General features: G+C 57.5%; 1 protein-coding gene across 2 annotated transcripts; it reads right to left on the bottom strand.

The window, feature by feature from the left end:
* Window positions 1-1,097: 1,097 nt before the first annotated feature.
* On the bottom strand, window positions 1,098-5,052 carry CRYBA2 (crystallin beta A2). 2 transcript variants are annotated; one of them, XM_054381076.1, is made up of 5 exons: window positions 5,038-5,052; window positions 3,232-3,356; window positions 2,712-2,853; window positions 1,535-1,677; window positions 1,098-1,245 (listed from the first exon to the last, which is right to left on the bottom strand). In XM_054381076.1, the coding sequence occupies exons 1-5, from the start codon at window positions 5,050-5,052 to the stop codon at window positions 1,098-1,100; spliced, it is 573 nt and encodes a 190-aa protein (XP_054237051.1). The 2 variants fall into 2 exon arrangements, with proteins under 2 accessions (XP_054237051.1, XP_054237052.1); XM_054381077.1 differs by lacking the exon at window positions 5,038-5,052 and having other exon boundaries at window positions 3,232-3,395.
* Between the last annotated feature and the right edge of the window lie 11,998 nt (window positions 5,053-17,050).

Below are 17,050 nucleotides of genomic sequence, written 5' to 3'. Positions count from 1 at the left end.
CTTGACCCTCAGCCCACTCTATCCCAGTCTCCCAGCATCCCCTGGGGCATCCACAGCTCTAATGCCCCAAGTGCTTGTAGGAGGGTGAGTGTGCAGAGACCCAAGCATCCAAGTGACCCAGAAATGTTCCATCATCCTGCAGCTTTAGAGGTTATGTCATGGGTGAGGAGAGCATCTTGGGACAGGTGCCTGTGCCCCAGGAGGGCTCAGGGTGCTGGAGCAGGATGGAGGAGAAAGAGGCCAGGAAAGGGTGCTGGAGAAGGAGGAGGAGGCTGGGTGGGGCTCCTGGTGTACCTGAGCAAGCAGGAGCCGGATGCTGGCACGGATGTGCTGGCGTGGCCAGGCTGGGGGTGGGGGGACTTGCATCCTAAGGTTGCTGGGAGCAGTGAGCTGAGCTGCCTGCGAGCTCTGGGACACTGCCCTGAGGACCCCGTTCCCCTGTACAGTCCCTCTATAAACCGGTGCTGCCAACCCTACTTTAACTGTGGCCATCCCATTTGTGGCAGTGTCCTGCCCCCCAGGATGACCTCACCACTTCTCCCCAGGCTCGAAGCAGGCAGGGACATCCCTCTTTTTCTCCAAACTAGGGTGCAGAGAGCCCCACCCTCTGTGAACACCTTGTGTTCATAGGCTTTGTAGCAATCACTTTCCCTAGCACTGTCCCTGTGAGAAAGTCCCAGGACACAACCCTACTGGATAATCCCTTCTGGCTCCAGCCCATTTTTTCCCCCCAAAAGCCAGCATTTCCTCACATCAGAGAGTTGAGAACCGTTCTGCATTCCCTCTGTTTGCTCTGTGTGGACCAGAGGTGGGGAGAAGAGAGCTCAGCCCAGGGTGCACGTGACCATGGGTCCAAAACCACTTGGGAAAAGGGAAACCCCTTCCAGCTGCTGAGAGCTGGGGGCCAGCAGGTCTGGGGCAGGCACCTTGCATCCCACCCCACAGGGGGTCCCTGTGTACGGTGGCTCTGCGAGGAGCAGAGCAGAGGCAGGAGCACCTTTTTTTTTTTTTTTTTGACAAATGCCTTTATTTGCTACCGGATAGAGGTCTATTGCACAGCAGCCCAGAGGCTGCGGGGCACGCAGCACTGCCCCTGCTCAGTGCTGGACACGGCGGATGGATTGGATCTGGTTGGTGTGAGCCTGGCTGCTGTATTCATTGTACTTCTTGAACTCACCGTTCTGTCTGTCCCGCTCCAGCACATACTGGTAGCCCCTGTATCCTGGGTACTGGTATGCCACCCACCTGCAAGCAGACCCCTGACTCAGAGCCCCAAACCAAATCTCCCCATCCCATCCCATCCCATCCCATCCCATCCCATCCCATCCCATCCCATCCCATCCCATCCCTGGGAGGGAAGGGACAGAAAATACCCCACATCTTGAATTTTCAAGGGAAGAGGAACACAGAGGCCTCTTTTTTTTTTCCTTTTGTGAGTTCCCCCTTTTCCATCCCCAGTGCTATACAAGAGGGAGGTACTTGCCGAAGTTCTGCTCTCAGCCCCACCCACCCACTCCTTGCCAGCAGAACTCACGCTCCGGCGTTCACTTTGATGGATGCCACCTCCTTGTTGCCCCAACCCATGGCCTGCAGCGAGGGGTAGTCATCACTCAGCTCAAACTTGTGCCCCTGAAAGTTCTCAGCCTCGTAGAGGATGACTTTGCTGTCATTGTGGTTCTGTGGAGGGAGAGAGCTGGGAGGTCAACAAGAATGGGATGGCCTGCACAGTTATAGGGGATGTGGCATCAAGGGGATATACACCAAGGCACCATGGCATGCCTGGGACCATGTCCAGCTTTGGTGCAAGGCATGGGGATGTCCTTCAGCTTGGCATCCCCTGACTGTGCCACATCAGGGTTGCCCAGAGGATCCTCCTTTCATGTCCCTGCAATTCCAGTGGACATCTGCTGGTTAGGGTGACAGTGGCCACATCCTCTATACCCAAAGATTTTCCTGCCCTTAGCATCTTCAAGCATCTTCAATCCCCAAGGCTGCAGGACAGTTTCAGGGCAAGATGGACTGCAGAGAGTGATTCCATTCCTGCTTTGCGGGGTTTTGCTGGGTGCTGGGCACCAAGGAGTTAATGGCTGGGACAGTGAGCGATGCGGCACTGTCCCCCTTCCCAGCCCCCACACGCTTCTATCTGCACAGAGGAGCAGTCCTGCCAGTAAGGAGTGATCTTATCACATCCCCTTTATTAAAGCCCAAGCATATCTGCCTGGTGATTATTAAAAGTTGGGGGGGGGACCCCCCGCTCGGAGGCGCAGACGTGCTGCTATTGCAAGCACCACTGTCTCTGCAGATGGAGTGATAGAGGCTGCAGCTGCCTGGGCACGGCTCTGGTACCCCAGTGGGAGGGGGATGAACCCCAACACCCCAAATGCACCAACCATCACTTTGGTCCTGCCAGCTCCTCTCTGCTCATCCCATCCACAGGTACCTGAGGTGAGGGGACGAGGCCAGAGGACCCCAGCCTGGGAGGTGGCTGTCCAATGCACCAAGCAGAAGGATCTGGGGTGGTGTTTCAGGATATATTTTGGTCTTAAGGAACATCCCAGGATCCTTGCAGGGATCCCTCCTACCCCACAGCCTCTCTATGGCTGCCTCAACTTTCCTTTCCATGTCCCAGGAATCTCACCTCCCTCCCTGCTGGCCTGCCAAGAGGAGGCACTGCCTGTCCCGAGTCTAGCCACGGTGACCTCATAACTCACCGCACACTTGATGGGCCGGAAGGAGAGGAGGTGCTCGGTCCGGTAGCCACTGTTCCCACTCCAGGCCTCCCACCGGGGATAGTCACCCTTCTCCAGGATAAACTGCTGCCCCTGGTACTCAGGGTACTCGAAGCCCACCCAGCTGGAGGGGAGAGGAGGAAGGACCTCAGCCTGGGGCTGGCTTCTCCCTCCTGCACACAGGACAGAGATGTCCTGGCAGGGTGAGGGTGTGTCATGGAGGTCGGGTTTCTTGCTATCAGGAAACACCGCTTTTAAGAGTGAGCCCCCTCTCCCCAGGGCCACACCATTGCCTCCAACCCATGCCTTGGTTCAGCAGAGTCTCCCTTCTTTGCAGATGGGGAAACTGAGGCACCAGGCTAGGAGCTCAGAGAAAGAGGTCGCACAATAAGGCTGTGTCAGAGCAGGGGACCCAGGCATCCTGGTTTCCCGGCAGCTCCAGATAGCCCCCAGGAGCAAAGTGGCATGTGCTAAGGGGCCACGGGGCTCGTGGGGCACTTACGGGCCAGACTCCACCTTGATGGAGCGGATCTTGCGGAAGCCACGCTCCATGATGCTGGGGCACTCCATGAGGAACTCGCAGCGCTTGCCCTGGAAGCTCTCCTCCTCCCATACCGTGATCTTGTACTGCCCCAGGGTGTCCATGGCTTCGCTGCTGGTCATGCGGGTTGCTCAGCTGCTGGCAAAGCCCCATGCATCACCCTGGGCAGGTGCCCACCATCAACCCCCATCCACCAAGCCTGGGATACTGACCATGCTGCCCTCACACATCCTGCACCACCAGCTCCTTACCCTTCCAGGCTGTCCCATTCCCCTTCCCTTGGTGCTGAGGGATCTCTGTTCCGTGCCCTTCAAATTGCAGGGCGCACTTGCGATGACCCATCTGTCTCCATGTGATGTACCCACGACTGCTCCCAGTCTCCCTACGACTATTCCTGGGGTCGGCCAGGTGCAATGGCACTATACCCATTGCAGGGCGGTGGCAGTGACACCCAACTCAGAGATGGGTGTGAGGTGCAGCCCTGAGGCAGAGCAGCCTGATTCTTGCAAAGATGGGCACCAGCCATCCCCTCCTGTCCACACAGGACACCCCTGTGTGCCATGCAGCACCCCGCGGCTTGCCCTTCCCCAGAGTGTGCATTGGGTGGGGAGAGCTTGGTGTGGGGGCCAAAGGCAGCATGGCAGCGCCTGTGCAGTGGGGGGGCTTGAGGGCTCACAGCCTGGTACTTACTTGGTCGGCAGGGCACAGTGGCGAAGGTGGCGGTAACGGCGCCGGCTTTTCCCCTTGCCCTTTATAGGCAGGCGCCGAAGTGCCGATGGTGCAGGCAGGCAGGGCGCTGTGTCAGCAGGCAGGGGATGGGGGGGCACGGGGGGTGTGAGCCCACCCCAGACTCCAGCTGTCCATTCCAGTTAGGCAGTGTGGCGAGAGCAGCCCCCCCCCCGTGCCCCGCAGGGCTGACAATGAAAGTGCTGGGCTGTGTTTGCGGAGAGGCTCAGGGCACAATGGGCAAACGGCCTGACGCGCTGCTTTCCTTTCTGCCCCTGGACAATGTCCCTGTTTGGCCCGGGGATTAGGGACCCAGCCTTTCCCAGGGCACCCACAGCCTTTGCCAAGGTTGAGGCTGGTGGGAAGGAGGTGCCAAGGTGAAGCAAGGATGTGCCTGCTGGGAGCTGAGGGGGCATTAATTTCCTCACGCTGGGATGCAGAGCTTGCCTGGGGCTGCATCTGCCCCTGAGCCCGAGTGCTCTGCCACCGCAGATCCCTCCTCTGGCCAGACCCTGACTTGCATGTCCCGAGCTGGCAGGGCAGGGACTCAGTCTACAAGGGCAGGGCTCTGTGTGGGGTGGTTGAAGATTAGGGGGAGCAAGAGGGATGGAGGAGGTGTTGGCAGAAGCACAGCTTGGTTCATCCATGTTCTGGGAGACGGGCAACACCCTGCAGAGGTTCCTGTGTTGGTTCCAAACTGGACACTGATGTATGCCAGTTACATGCTCCCTGCTTTCAGTGCCCTGGGCAGGTCCCCTGGCTTGGCAAAGGGCTCCCTGTGCTCTTCACACACCTCTTGCCCATGCACAGGGACCAGTTTTGGGCAGAGCTGTATCCTTCACCTGGGCAGCAGGACCAGCCCTGCCTAGGACTGCATTGTGCCATGCAGAGAATTCCAGTGCCTTCCACCAGGACCTGGGCTGTATGAGGCCAGCTCAGGCTCAAAAGGAAGAAGAGTGCCATGAGGAGCCTTGAAATCCCAGATCTCTTGGCAGCAGCATTTCTTGCAGCATCCCTGTCAAGCCTGTGGTGAGGCTGGACACTCCCTACCCTCATCTCTGCAGGAGCCACATTGGCCTGCAGGCAACGTCTGGACAGAGCACCCCAAACCTTCCCAGATAAACCCCAGCCCTCCTGAGGGTCCTGAGCAGAGGTCAGCATCCCCTGTGAGCCTAGCAGTGCTGATGACACAGGTGCAGTGTGAGCGCCTGGCAGGGGTGTAAGGACGCCTGGCATCTGTGCCCCATTTTCATCAAGAATCGGGGACTGAGGGGCGATAGCAGGAACGGGCTAGGGACAGGGCCTGTGAGTCGCCTTCGTGTGTCCCCCACTGCTCGACAACGCTCCAGGCAGCGTCTACTTCCCTGCTCTGTGCCCCGGAGCGCCGATGCCGTCAGGTCCCAGCAGAGGGTGCAACCTGGTAGCGGTTGGAACTGGCTCCAGCTGAGGAACCTTGGCTGGCCCTTGGCTGGGAACAGGCGCTGGGGAGACAGCCCTCATTTTGCGATGGGTTCTCGTAGCAGGGTTTGGGAGAGACACCCTGGGAGGTGCCTGGAGGTGCAAAGGATGGAGGAAAGGATAGAGGTGCTCTCCGGAAAGGTAAAAGGATGCATAAGGATAAACAGATTCCCAGGATGCAGCCCAGTGATCTGGGGACATCCGTCAAAGTGCTGGGGGGACAGGTTTGGGCAGCCCTTAGGGAAGCCAACACTTTGGGGAAGGAGAGGTATGATGCAGAGCTAGCACACTGAAGGGTCAACCCATGCTGCTGCTGCCCCTCACCAGGGCTCTGTGAGCAGAGGTGTAGAGCACTGGTTAGTTTGAGGTGCTATGGGGTGTGAGGACAGTCTGGGGTTATGGGATGCAGGGCACTGTAGGATGTATTACAGAGCTTCAGGGTGTCAGGCATGACAGGATGTGTGGGGATGCTGTGAGCTGTTGAGGAGTTGTGGGGGCACTGCATAGTGTGCTAGAGGATCTGTGGGGCACTGGTGGTGTGCCATGAGGGGCATGCAAGAGCCTCAATCACCTCCACACAACACTTTGGATAAAAGAATTGAGGGGCAGTGGAGGGGAAAAAAACAGGGGAAGAGGAGTGCAGGGGAGAAACACACAGCAAGATGCAGGCTGTGCCACTCCCTCCCTTCTCAGCATGTGCCACAAGCTGGGATGTGCCTTCACACACTGCTCACCTCATTCGTGTCAGCCACATTGGAGCCACAGCTGCATCCAGGGACAGTGGATTGGGGTGGGTCAGCTCTGAGGTGCCATGCCAAAGGTCCTTCCCCACTGCACCCCAGAGTGCTGATGCAACCTGGCCTCCCTGGGGCATCTCCCAGTACCACTGAGCAGTCCCTGTCACCAGTTATCACCACTGCGGTTGGTTGCCTTCTAGACCCCAGGCACAACTGCCCAGCCAAGGACAGGGGCAGGAGGAGGCTGGTGTGGGGGCAGGCAGCAACCCTGCTCAAGGGCAGCTGCTAATATTGGCTCTGGGAGCTGGGTAGCGCTTGCCCAGGGCCTCCTGCATAGGCTAATTTAATAAGGACCCTGTGTCAGTCCCAGCTCAGCCTGTTCCCTGTGCTAGCAAAACAGATCAGGTTTCTCCGTTCCACCCGGCACAGTGTGGGCAGCCAGCAGCACTGGAAGGACAGTGTTGCCCAAGTGCTCCATGCCAAGTCCAGACTGTGCCATCCATAGTCCCCAGCCATGTGGCTATACCCCACATCCTGTGCAGGCGATGTTCCCAGGATGGTGCATGGCTTAAGGAGCTGAGCAGACTGAAAGACAGCCCCCGAGAAGGTGATGCAGGCACTGCCAGGGCATCCTATCCCGATGTCACATCTGGGACACACCTGGAGTTCACGGCAGCACGGTTGCCTTTCCCATTGCTGTTATGAGTGGCCTAGCTGACCAGGCCAGCACAGCTGTGTCAGGTCCAGTATTTGTCTAACACCACAGGCTCAGTCCTGGCTGCCTTCCCCAAACCCTGCTACCCCCTCTCTGTGGGCTGCACTGTCACCCCAAGGGGCTGGAGTTCCAGGGGCTGGGCCAAGCAGGAGCAGATGGAGCTGGTGCCGGTCCCTGTTTGTCTTTCTTGCAGTTGCCTGGTGCTCTGTTTGTTCTGGGGATGGCTTCCTGCTGCCAGAGCCAAAACAGGTGGCTTTTATTTGCAGGGTCTGGCTGATTAAATCAGGGGCAATATGTCATCACTCCTTCCACCCAGTCCCACCACTCCTTTTTCTTCTCCATTCTCCCCCAGCCTCATTTCTCTGGGAAATCATTCTCCTTGTCAAGGATGCCAAAACCTCCTTCCCTCCTCAAGCATCTCCTCTTCAGGATTGCTCTGAGAGTGGCCACCAGGATTGGTAAATCCCAGCCAAAACCCCCACTTCTGCCTGCTAGGTTCCCAAATCCTGGAGCTGAGAGGCTAGATAGGGTTCCCAATGCCACCTGTCCCTTTCTGGACACTGAGAACACACATGTGCAGGCAGATGCCCACCACGGAAGCCCTTTGGCACAGGCGCTGCCTTGCACAGGGAGCCCCAGCACATGCCAGCTGCCCTGCACACACGTGCCCCCCACGCACCCAGCTGTCCCCTCCCCACAGCCGGAAACTCCTGGGCTTGCAAACAACCTGGCAGATGTTGCTGGGATTAGCTCCCACACAGGCACACATGCACACTGCCAGCCCTTCCATCCCAGGCACTCGCCAGGGGCAAAGCTCGGCCTGTACCTGCCCCTGTCCCTGCTGCACCCAGGGCTGGAGGAGTCCTCAGGGTAAGCAGGCAGTGGGAGGGGAGCCCCAGTGGGAACTGGGAGTCAAGATGCTGACTGGTGTCTGGGTACCATCACCAACAGTCAGAGAAGGGCAGTGATGTGTGAGGGGCACAGGTACTTGCAGTGCAAAGGGCACTCACATATTCCTGCTCATAGCTGGGTCTTGCAAACAGCCTGCTGAGGTGGTCTTCCATGCAGCACCCCTCGCCCCAGCCTCGACTCTCCCCATGCACCCAGCCACCACTACCACCGCTAGATTGGCTCTTCTGACCTGCAGAGCAGCTGCCCCCACCATGCTGGCCACCCTAGGCTCCATGTTGGTAGTCCCTGGCCACCCCCAATCACACTGCTCCCCCCCAGTGGAACTATGGGTGCTCACTCTGCCCTGTGACCCCCACAGTTCCAGAGACAGACCCACAAAGACCAACCCAGACAAAGATGCTCCGGGAGACACATGTGTACTCTCTGATGTCTGTCCAGGATCTGCCCTCTGTGATTCCTGCCCGGCCCTGTCTGCAGGCTGCCCCTGACGTAGGGCTGTGCTCCGTTCCTGGGCTCTGCCAGCCTTGCTTAGTCCCCAGGAGTTGTTGGGGAAGATGTGGCCTCACCTGCCTGCTCCCCACTGTTCCCATGGGTACTAATCCTACCTGAAGGTCAGGAAGGCTCCACCAGCTGCTCACCTCCTGCCTGTGGATTACAGCCTGGGTGTGAGCAGGTGGCAACTGCCACATCCCTAGGCTGGCCCAGCCCCAATATGGGACTGACAGTGGGACAAAAAGACAGCCAGGATGATACAAAAGGGACCCCAGGGTGGCAGATCTCTTGAAGCTTCAGATGTCATTCCCCCCACCATCCATTGTGTCCTATCCAGATGGAGATGCCAGGCACCGAGACAGAGGAGCTGGTATCTGGTCCTCACGTCCAGGGCCTAACCTGAAATGCAGTCTGCTGGTACCAGCCACTGTGACCTCCTTGCCTGTTAACCCAAATGACCCTAGCTTGGCACTCACAGGGCACTCCGTAGCTACAGTGTCCTGAAGAACCATGCTGGTCCCCACACAGAGCCCAGTCTCAGGAAAGTACTGATGGAGAGAGGGGAAGCATGTCCAACCCCACACCCAGCCTGTCCTGGGTACAGCTGCAGGTGCTTTGTGTCATATTTCCTTCAGTACTTTGTGTCTTATTTGGGGGGCACCACGGGGTGAGCACAGCTTCTTGGCTCATGGCTTTACCTACAGCACCTGAGGCATTGCCATATGGGTGCAGGGTGCAAGGACAGTGTTGCAGAGGGTGTGGGGTCAGACTCACAGAAATGTTCAGTTTGGAAAAGACCCTCAGGATCACCAAGTCCAACCAATAACCCTACTCCACAATGTTCACCCCCCTAAGCCATATCCAAATGACCTTTAAACACATCCAGGGCTGGTGACTCAACCACCTCCCTGGGCAGCATGTTCCAATGCCTGATCACTCTTCCTGCAAAAATTTTTTCCTAATGTCCAGTCTAAACCTACCCAGTTGTAGCTTGAGACCATTCCCTCTTGTTCTATCACTAATTACCTGTGAGAAGAGACCAGCACCAGCCTCTGTACAACATCCTTCCAGGTAGTTGTAAGTGCAATGAGGTCCCCTCAGCTTCCACTTTTCCAAACTAAATAGCCCCAGCTCTTTCAGTCACTCTTCATAAGATTTATTCTCCAGTCCTTGCACTTCCCTTCCCCAGCTCCTTCAGCTCTACAACCAGGGGATGTCAGCTCAGTCAGTGCCTGGCCAAGGTCCCAGTCTACTCTGGTGCTGGAAAAGAGGAGGCTCAGGGGAGACCACATTGCTATAACTACCTGAAAGGAGGTTGTAGACAGGTGGGGGTTGGTCTCTTCTCCCCTCACACTCCTTATTCCCTTCACTCATGGGCATTATAAGCCCTTTCCTGGGGCAATGGCAAAACTCATTCCCTTACCGCATGACCTGTGGGTGCAGGGGGAGGATGCCAGGCCATACCAACCCTTTGCCTCATACTGCCCACAGGCAGGAATGGGCCAAGGGTGGGCAGAGCTACCTGTTTGTTTAACCATGGCAGGATGCAGCTCCATGCCTGATACCCACCTCTCCCTTCCACCCTGTCTGCCAAAGAGCAATGAGCTTGTCCCAGAGCCAGCTGGGTTGAAGGCTACCTCTCCTCATGTCCTTGAGTTGGCAGGGAATTTGTGGGATGGACCCATTGCCTGGGATAGTATCTGAAGCTACAGCCAGGCATGGGGAGTGCAAGACCCCAGCACAGAGCCAGGACAGTCCTTTATGCTCTCTGTCCCAGTCCTTACCTTGGCCAGGGGCAAGCTAAGGGGCTAGAGACAACCAGAGGGTGTTCAGCACTACCCTGGCCTTCAACAGGCAGGCCCAGCACTGGGGACAGAAGTATCCTCAGTCCCCTTGTGAAAGCTGTCTGGGTCCCTACAGCAGTACTGTTAACAGAGGCAGGAAGCCTCTGCTCAGCTTGAGCATCTCCTCTGTGTACAACAGAGCCATGGCAAATAGGCAGCATGGTGAACATTCCGGGTTTAGGGATGCCTGCACAGCCATGGTGCTCAGCCCCTGGTGTGCCCACAAAGCCCTGTGTGCAGTGGTAGCAACCTGGACTGATCCACCCAGGGCACTGGAGTGCAGAGGGTAACCGGCTACCTCTGCCACATCCTGCAGTGAAGCAGAGCCTGCCCTGGGATGGCACACCCCATCCGGGCTGGGCAGGATACACAGCCCACAGGCAGCACCCCACAGGTAGCCAGCCATGGGGCACATCTCTGCTCACAGCCACACCTTGATGGGCCGCACACGCAGCAGGACATGGAGCAGCAGGCACGGCAGGGGCATAGCCCGCTCCGTGTGTTTCGCTCTGCGGGAGCCCACAGGCGTCACACTCATGCACGCAGGGCAATGAGTGCAGCAGGAAGATGCAGCAGCTCCACGCTGCCTGCCCGCCCACCCCGAGTGGGGATACCCACGGGTGCACAGCCACACACACCTGAGCTCCCACGTGCAAATGCACACACCTGCAAGCATGCACACCCCCCGCACACAGCTGCACCTATAGGTAAATGCAGAGCACAGCCTGCCAGCACTCCACCTGCACCCTGCCCCCCACACACAGAGCCTCACTGTGCAGAGCTGCACCATGGAAATCCCCAGCCTGGGTCCCCAGGTCCTCAAAGCCACACCAGTGGCTATGCAGGGCCCAGGGGATGGGGGCCCCTTCAGCACAGGTGGTGGCTCTGGTGCAGGAGACACGGGTGTTTAAAGCCCCCAGCTCGGGGATCAGCTCATCCTTGGGTGCTAACCTTGCCAAAGGACTATTGCTCAGGCAACACAGCCTGAAGGGCAGTGTTTTCTTGGGTCCACCCCCAGCTTTGAAGGGTGTCAGTCCTTCCCAGTGCCATTGGGCTGGCAGAGCTGGGACAGAGAGAGCAGGCTGGGAAGATGGCAGAGGGATGGGGCAGGGGGTGAGGGGGTGGGGCTCTGGCTGTCCCCTTCTGCTGGGACACACACTCTGTCCTGCACACAGACATGCTGCTAGTGCCAGCACAGGGTCTGTCTCCCTGCATACTGCCTGGGTACGCTAAAAAAAACCCAACAAAACCCCAAACAAACCCAAAAAACAACAAAGAACAGATTTTCTGGAGCATCTGGGCCATGTACAGGGTGCAACATGGGTCCCATAGGGTTGTCAGGTTCTAGTAGGACACAATGCAGCCCTGTGTTTTGTGTAGCCACCAAGGGAAAGCAAGACAGCCTGGCAGCATCTTCGCAGCCTACTCTGTCCAGATACCATCTCTGTCAGGCTCTGCTCCCAAGGGGACGCACGTGCAGTGGCTGGAGCAGCACGGGCAGCAGGGTCTGGCTTTGCTCAGTGTTATTAATTGGGCTCTCTTTGATCGCAGCCTGAGTGAGGCAGCTGCAGGGGGTTACGCATATCAGGAACATGTTGTGCTTTCTTGGTTGTTTAACTTTGCCAGGCTGGTTTGCAGGAGACAGAGCCCAGAGCCATGGTCCAAAGAGGCCTGTGGCCAGTGTGTTGGCCAGTCACCACACTGTGTGGTGGTTGTTCTCAGACCAGGACGAGCCCTTGGCTCTGGGGAGACACAGGGAGCTCAGCACCCTTGGGGATGCTTTTTGAGTTTGTTGCTTTCCCACAGCACCTCTTGGAAACTTCCCAAACACCTGCACAGGCAGGGAGCCCAGGAAGTGCCTTATCTCCATCCCTTGCAGCGGAACCCCAGGGAGGGAATAGGGCTCTCCTGCTCCAGGGCAGGGGCTCCTGAGCCTGGTCCTGCACATGCATTGGATGAGGATAAGGGAAATAAGGAATCATCTCCTCCCCTGGCATATTCCTGGCTGCCTTTGCCTCCAGCATCTCCTCCCCGCACACTGTGGAGCTGGGCTCAGCCTTCATGGCATTTGCAAGAGAGGCTGCAGGAAGGGCTCAGGACACACCTGTAAATTCAGAGCATTCTTGAGCATGGCAAGTCCAGAACTGGATCCTGTGCTACAAGAGAAGTGCTTGTGCCCTAGGACAGGGCAGGAGCATGCTCAGGGCTGTCAGAGAAGTCACAGATAGACAGGTGTGGCCAGAGAGGAGCGTGTGGGGCTCTTTCCACCCCTAAACATCCTGAAGCCGGAGGAAAGCAGGTCCTTTGGTGTCCCATCTCCAAGCTCTCTGGGACTCTGCTGTCTCCATTGAACTAGGAGCATCTCTGGGCTTTGAACGTTTCTGTGCTGGCTGCAGGCAAATGAGTTAAGGAACAGGACACATGATGGGACAGGAGTCCAGGTCAAGCACTACACTGTGCTATGAGAGCAGGGCAGGCAGTGGGCAAGGCTATCCTCGAAGAAACCTAGCAGCTTATCAGATCCACCCACCTCATACCCTTCCACAGCAAGCACAGGCAGAGAGATTAACATCAGCAGGAATCAGTACTCAGCCTGCTGGGTGAGGATGAGCAGTAGGCTACACCTGCCCTGGGCATCCTAGTGAACAGGCAGCCAGACCCTGGACAGGCCAGCAAGTGCAGCTCCTGGGAGCAAGGCAGGGCACAGATAGGTAGGAAAGGATGTGACATCCTCCCATCTCCTGCCCAACTCTCTGTTCCTGCACTCTGTCCCCACTGCCTGTGCTGTGTCACCAGCTAAAGCTCCCTTGGTGCCAGCAGACTGTTGACACCTACCTGGGTGTTTGGTAGAGCTCAAAGAGCTCCCCCCTGGGCCAGCACTGTGCCAGAACAGGGCAGTGCTGCCAGGCCTCCCCATGCCTGCCATGGCTCTGCAGCTCTGCTGGGGTGCAAAGACCAGGCTGCCCTTCCCTATAGACTGCAGTAGGCAGCAGTCAGCCATGGGGGTGGGATGCATGTGTCTAGCACGCTACAGGTGCCTACTGTGCCATGGGCACACAGACATGGGTCCTGCCCACCACAGCCTGTGAAGCTGAGTGTCTAAAATGTCATGTGTACCAATGCCATGCGGGTCTCATGTCCTGTGGACATGCAGGTCCCACGGCGTTCGTGCCCTGCATGCTGCCTGTGGCTTCCATCCCCTGCGTGTGCTGCCTGGCCGCTGTGTCCTGCCCCGGTGCCGCACAGGTGGCACACCGCATGCCTGTGCTTGGATAGAAACCACAGGCTGTGCGCGGCCCTCGCACACAATGCACGCAGCCTGCACACTTGTCCTTGCAGCGCCGGCACGAGTCCTGCAGTCCCCGCGTGTGCTGCAGGTTGCAGGGGCGTGGGGCAGGCTGCAGGGGTGCGTGGGTGGTGTGGCACGCGTGGGTGCCAGCCGCACGCTTGCAGACGGGCTGGACCTGCCTAACGCGAGCCGAACGAACAAAACGTTCAGGTCAGGTCTTGCACGTGGGGCTCGACGCCAGGCAAGTGCAGAGTTGTTCCAGGCTCGGACAGCGTGGGCAGGAGGGGTGCTCTGCTAGGGGCTGCTGGCAGCCCTTTCCCATCTTTTCTCCTGAGCCAGGTTCCTCCAGGCTCTGGGAGCCAGTGTCCTTGCTGCACCCGCTGCTCCACACCGGCTCCTCTGGGGGTAAAGTCCGGAAGGTGGATGCTTGACACCTGCTGCCTGGGAAAGCCAAACAGAGCAGGGGCAGGTTAAACTGGCACAGCAGGGTGGAGAGGGAGGGTGAGAAAGCAGGGGAGGAAGGAAGAAATAAAGTAAGAAAGTAAATGAGGCTGGGGAGGGGAACAGAAAGGGTCAGAAAATAGAGGTGAAAGAGAAGAGTTAAGGGAAGGGGACAACCAGGACAGTGTCCCTCAAGCCCATTCCCTTCCATCCCGGGAGCTGGAAGTTCCATTGGACTAACAGTGCTTGTCCAGGAGGAGTCCCCATGGTGTCCTCCACACCCAGCACCCAGCTCGGCAGGCAGGACCCTGGCCCAGGCGTGCCAGGCTACAGCAGCTCACCTGGCTCCGGTGACACGCTGGCAGCTGGCAGGTGAGTGGCTTCGCCTTCCCCTGCTGCCTCACGAGTAGAAAATGAGGGTGATGCTGGCTGGATGGGGCTTTTATAGCCCTGATAAAAATAGCGCTGGCTGGCCGATGATCGGGGGGCCGGAGAGATGTGACTGAGCAGAGACAGGCGAGAGGGCTGGGCTGGCGGCGGTGAGCCTTCTCCCCAGCACACCTGTCACAGCTCTGTGTTTGCTCAGAGCAAATATTGACCCAGGGAAAGCAGGCTGGGCAAAGGGAGGCGATTAGCCCACCTAGATTAGAGGCAGAGCAGGTCTCTATGCAAACTCTCCAGGGCTGCCTTTGTTAATGGGAGCCTGATGGGCTGATAGGAGCCAGGAGCTTGGGTGCTAGGGCGGGCTGTGGGGAGGGCGAGGGGGTGGGAGGGTGGGGGATAGGGAGAGGAGGAGACATTCATTAACCTGTACTGGAACAACACCAGCTGTCACTTTTCCACCCACCTGCTTGGCTCACTTTATAGCCAGGGGTTAGGGGAGGCAGGTGTGGGGGTATCCTCCATGGACACCTCTGGTATTGGGGCTGCTGAAAGGTGAGGGAGCAATAAGGTCCAAGGGCAGGAAAGCAAAGCTACTGCCTACAGCAAGCAGCCTAACACTGAATGCCTATGATGGCAAGGACCCCCTTGCCCCAATTCCCCCTCCATGTGCTGAATACCCCTTGGGCACACCAGAGGCGATGCATATTTCATTGACAGGAGCCTGCAGCCATTTGAGCCAGGCAGCAAAGCAGAGCCAGACAAAACCACCTCTGCTTGCCCTCTTTAGAAGCTTTTCCAGCATGGCCATGCGGCCAGGAGCCAGCTCTCCCAGCACGGCCATGTGGGCCAGGAGCCAGCTCTCCCAGCACAGCCCCAAGAACAGGATGTGTTTCACTCCATGTGCACATGCCTGCCTGTGGGGTCACTGCATCCCAGAGTCACAACACTCTCCTGCATCCTGGCTGTGTCACTGCCCAGCAGGGTAACCACTGCAGACACCCCTCTGTTGGCTCTGGGGGAAGCATGCAGAATCCATGGGGGTCAGGAGAAGTTGGAACATGCTCCTGTAGCACTCAGCCCTGCTACTCAGCCCTGACAGTCCTCAGCTGGTCTCAGCTGGAGCTGGGCTATCTCTCTGGCTTACTCTGGCACCCACAGCTCCCTGGATAACAGAGCATGAAGTGCAGTTGTGGTGGCAGGAGAAGCTCCTTTGTGCAAGTGCACTGGCCTGTTTGTTTGCCTAGATAGGTGTGTTTGTGGGTGGGGAAAGGGGTAACACTGCTTTAACCCCCACAGCAGACACCTGCAGATATCCTGATCCTGACCATCCTTTAGAAACCACCACATAGTCCTTTCCAGAGCTGGTGTGCTTACAGTGGATTCCCAAATAGAAGTGGATAGTTGCAGGCTCTTATCAGTCACTGCCATTCAGCTCTTCTTCATCTTGGGAGACTTACCCTTTTCAGAGTCAGGACTTTGCAAGGCAGGCTCCATCCCAGCCTGCTGCTGTCTCTAGGACTGGGGTCCTGCAGGCTCTCAGTCCAGCAAAGCCTGGCATGGGAAGGAGCTGGAGTGAAGCCAATCTGCTGGCTCGATCACCCTGATCCTCTTTTCCAGTTTTGACAGCAAAGGAAATGCAGGACCACCTCGACTGTGTTGCTAAGAGGAAATATGACATTCCCTCTCCGTTTGACACTGTACAGGTCCTGACACCTGGGCTTGCCCACTTCTCATTTCCCACTTCTCCCATCCCAGCATGGGAAATATGCTGGGCAAGACTCACTGCCAGACCATGCACCGACAGAGCAGAGCAGCAGTTCCTGGCATAGGATGCTTGGCTGCCCCCACCCCTTCCCAGAGAAGCCAGAAAAAAACCAAACACCACACTGCTGCTGCTGCAGTTCCAGCAGATATCTCCAAGCCTAGGTGTTGCCTCAGAAATGCTCTCTCACTCCAGCCTCTCTCCTGAAAGGGCAAAGCCCTACCATGCACCAAATGATATGCAGGGCTGCCCTGTGGAACATGAGCAAAGAGCAGGTCCCTTGAGCTTGCAGAGTTCCCTGCACCAGACAGCTATGCTGAGGAACATATTCCACTTGCCCTGACCCTGGTATCTCTAGGTTTGCATCTACCAGCATATGCCCTTCCCTGGCAGGGCAGTGCTGGGACCAATCTCCTGCTCATGGAGGCTCAATCTCCTCTTGCAACCAAGAAGAGTTTGTGGTGCCTCACTGTTCCACGAGGACTGATTAGTGCACATCAGAGCACCTCTCCTGTCCAGAAGTCACCGTTGAACCCTGGCCTGATCAGAGCATGCTCAGAATGTCCCCATTCCCAAGTACCAAAGCAACAACACAGCTGAGCCAAGACAGTACACTATCTCAGACACGGGAGGTCAGGGCTGGAGGGTCTCTGCCTAGCTCTGCAAAGGGTTTTGGGAGGATCACCTTCATGTTTTTGCTCTCCAGACTTTGCCCTGCCCGTGCAGACACTGCAGAACCTTTCCACTTTTTCACCTAAGACTCAGTACAAGGGAAGAAAGGGCTGATCCCAGCCTGGGGTTCTACACACCTGCAGCAAGGGGCCCAGGTGACTGTCCCCTAACACTGCCACCTTCCCCACATGGACACAGAGCCATATCAAGTGGGTCTTTGCAGAGGATTCGGGCTCCCCAGCTGTAATGACAACAGCCTAGCAGACACCCTGGCAGAGAAGAGGGAGAGCAGCTTTGTTCCCTTCTCTTTATCTCCCTGACAATAGCACGATTCAGCAGGTGTTAAAT

The sequence above is a fragment of the Indicator indicator genome, chromosome 5 (genome assembly GCF_027791375.1).
Source record: "Indicator indicator isolate 239-I01 chromosome 5, UM_Iind_1.1, whole genome shotgun sequence".
Classification (NCBI taxonomy): Eukaryota; Metazoa; Chordata; class Aves; order Piciformes; family Indicatoridae; genus Indicator; species Indicator indicator.
This window is presented reverse-complemented; position numbering and strand designations above follow the sequence as displayed.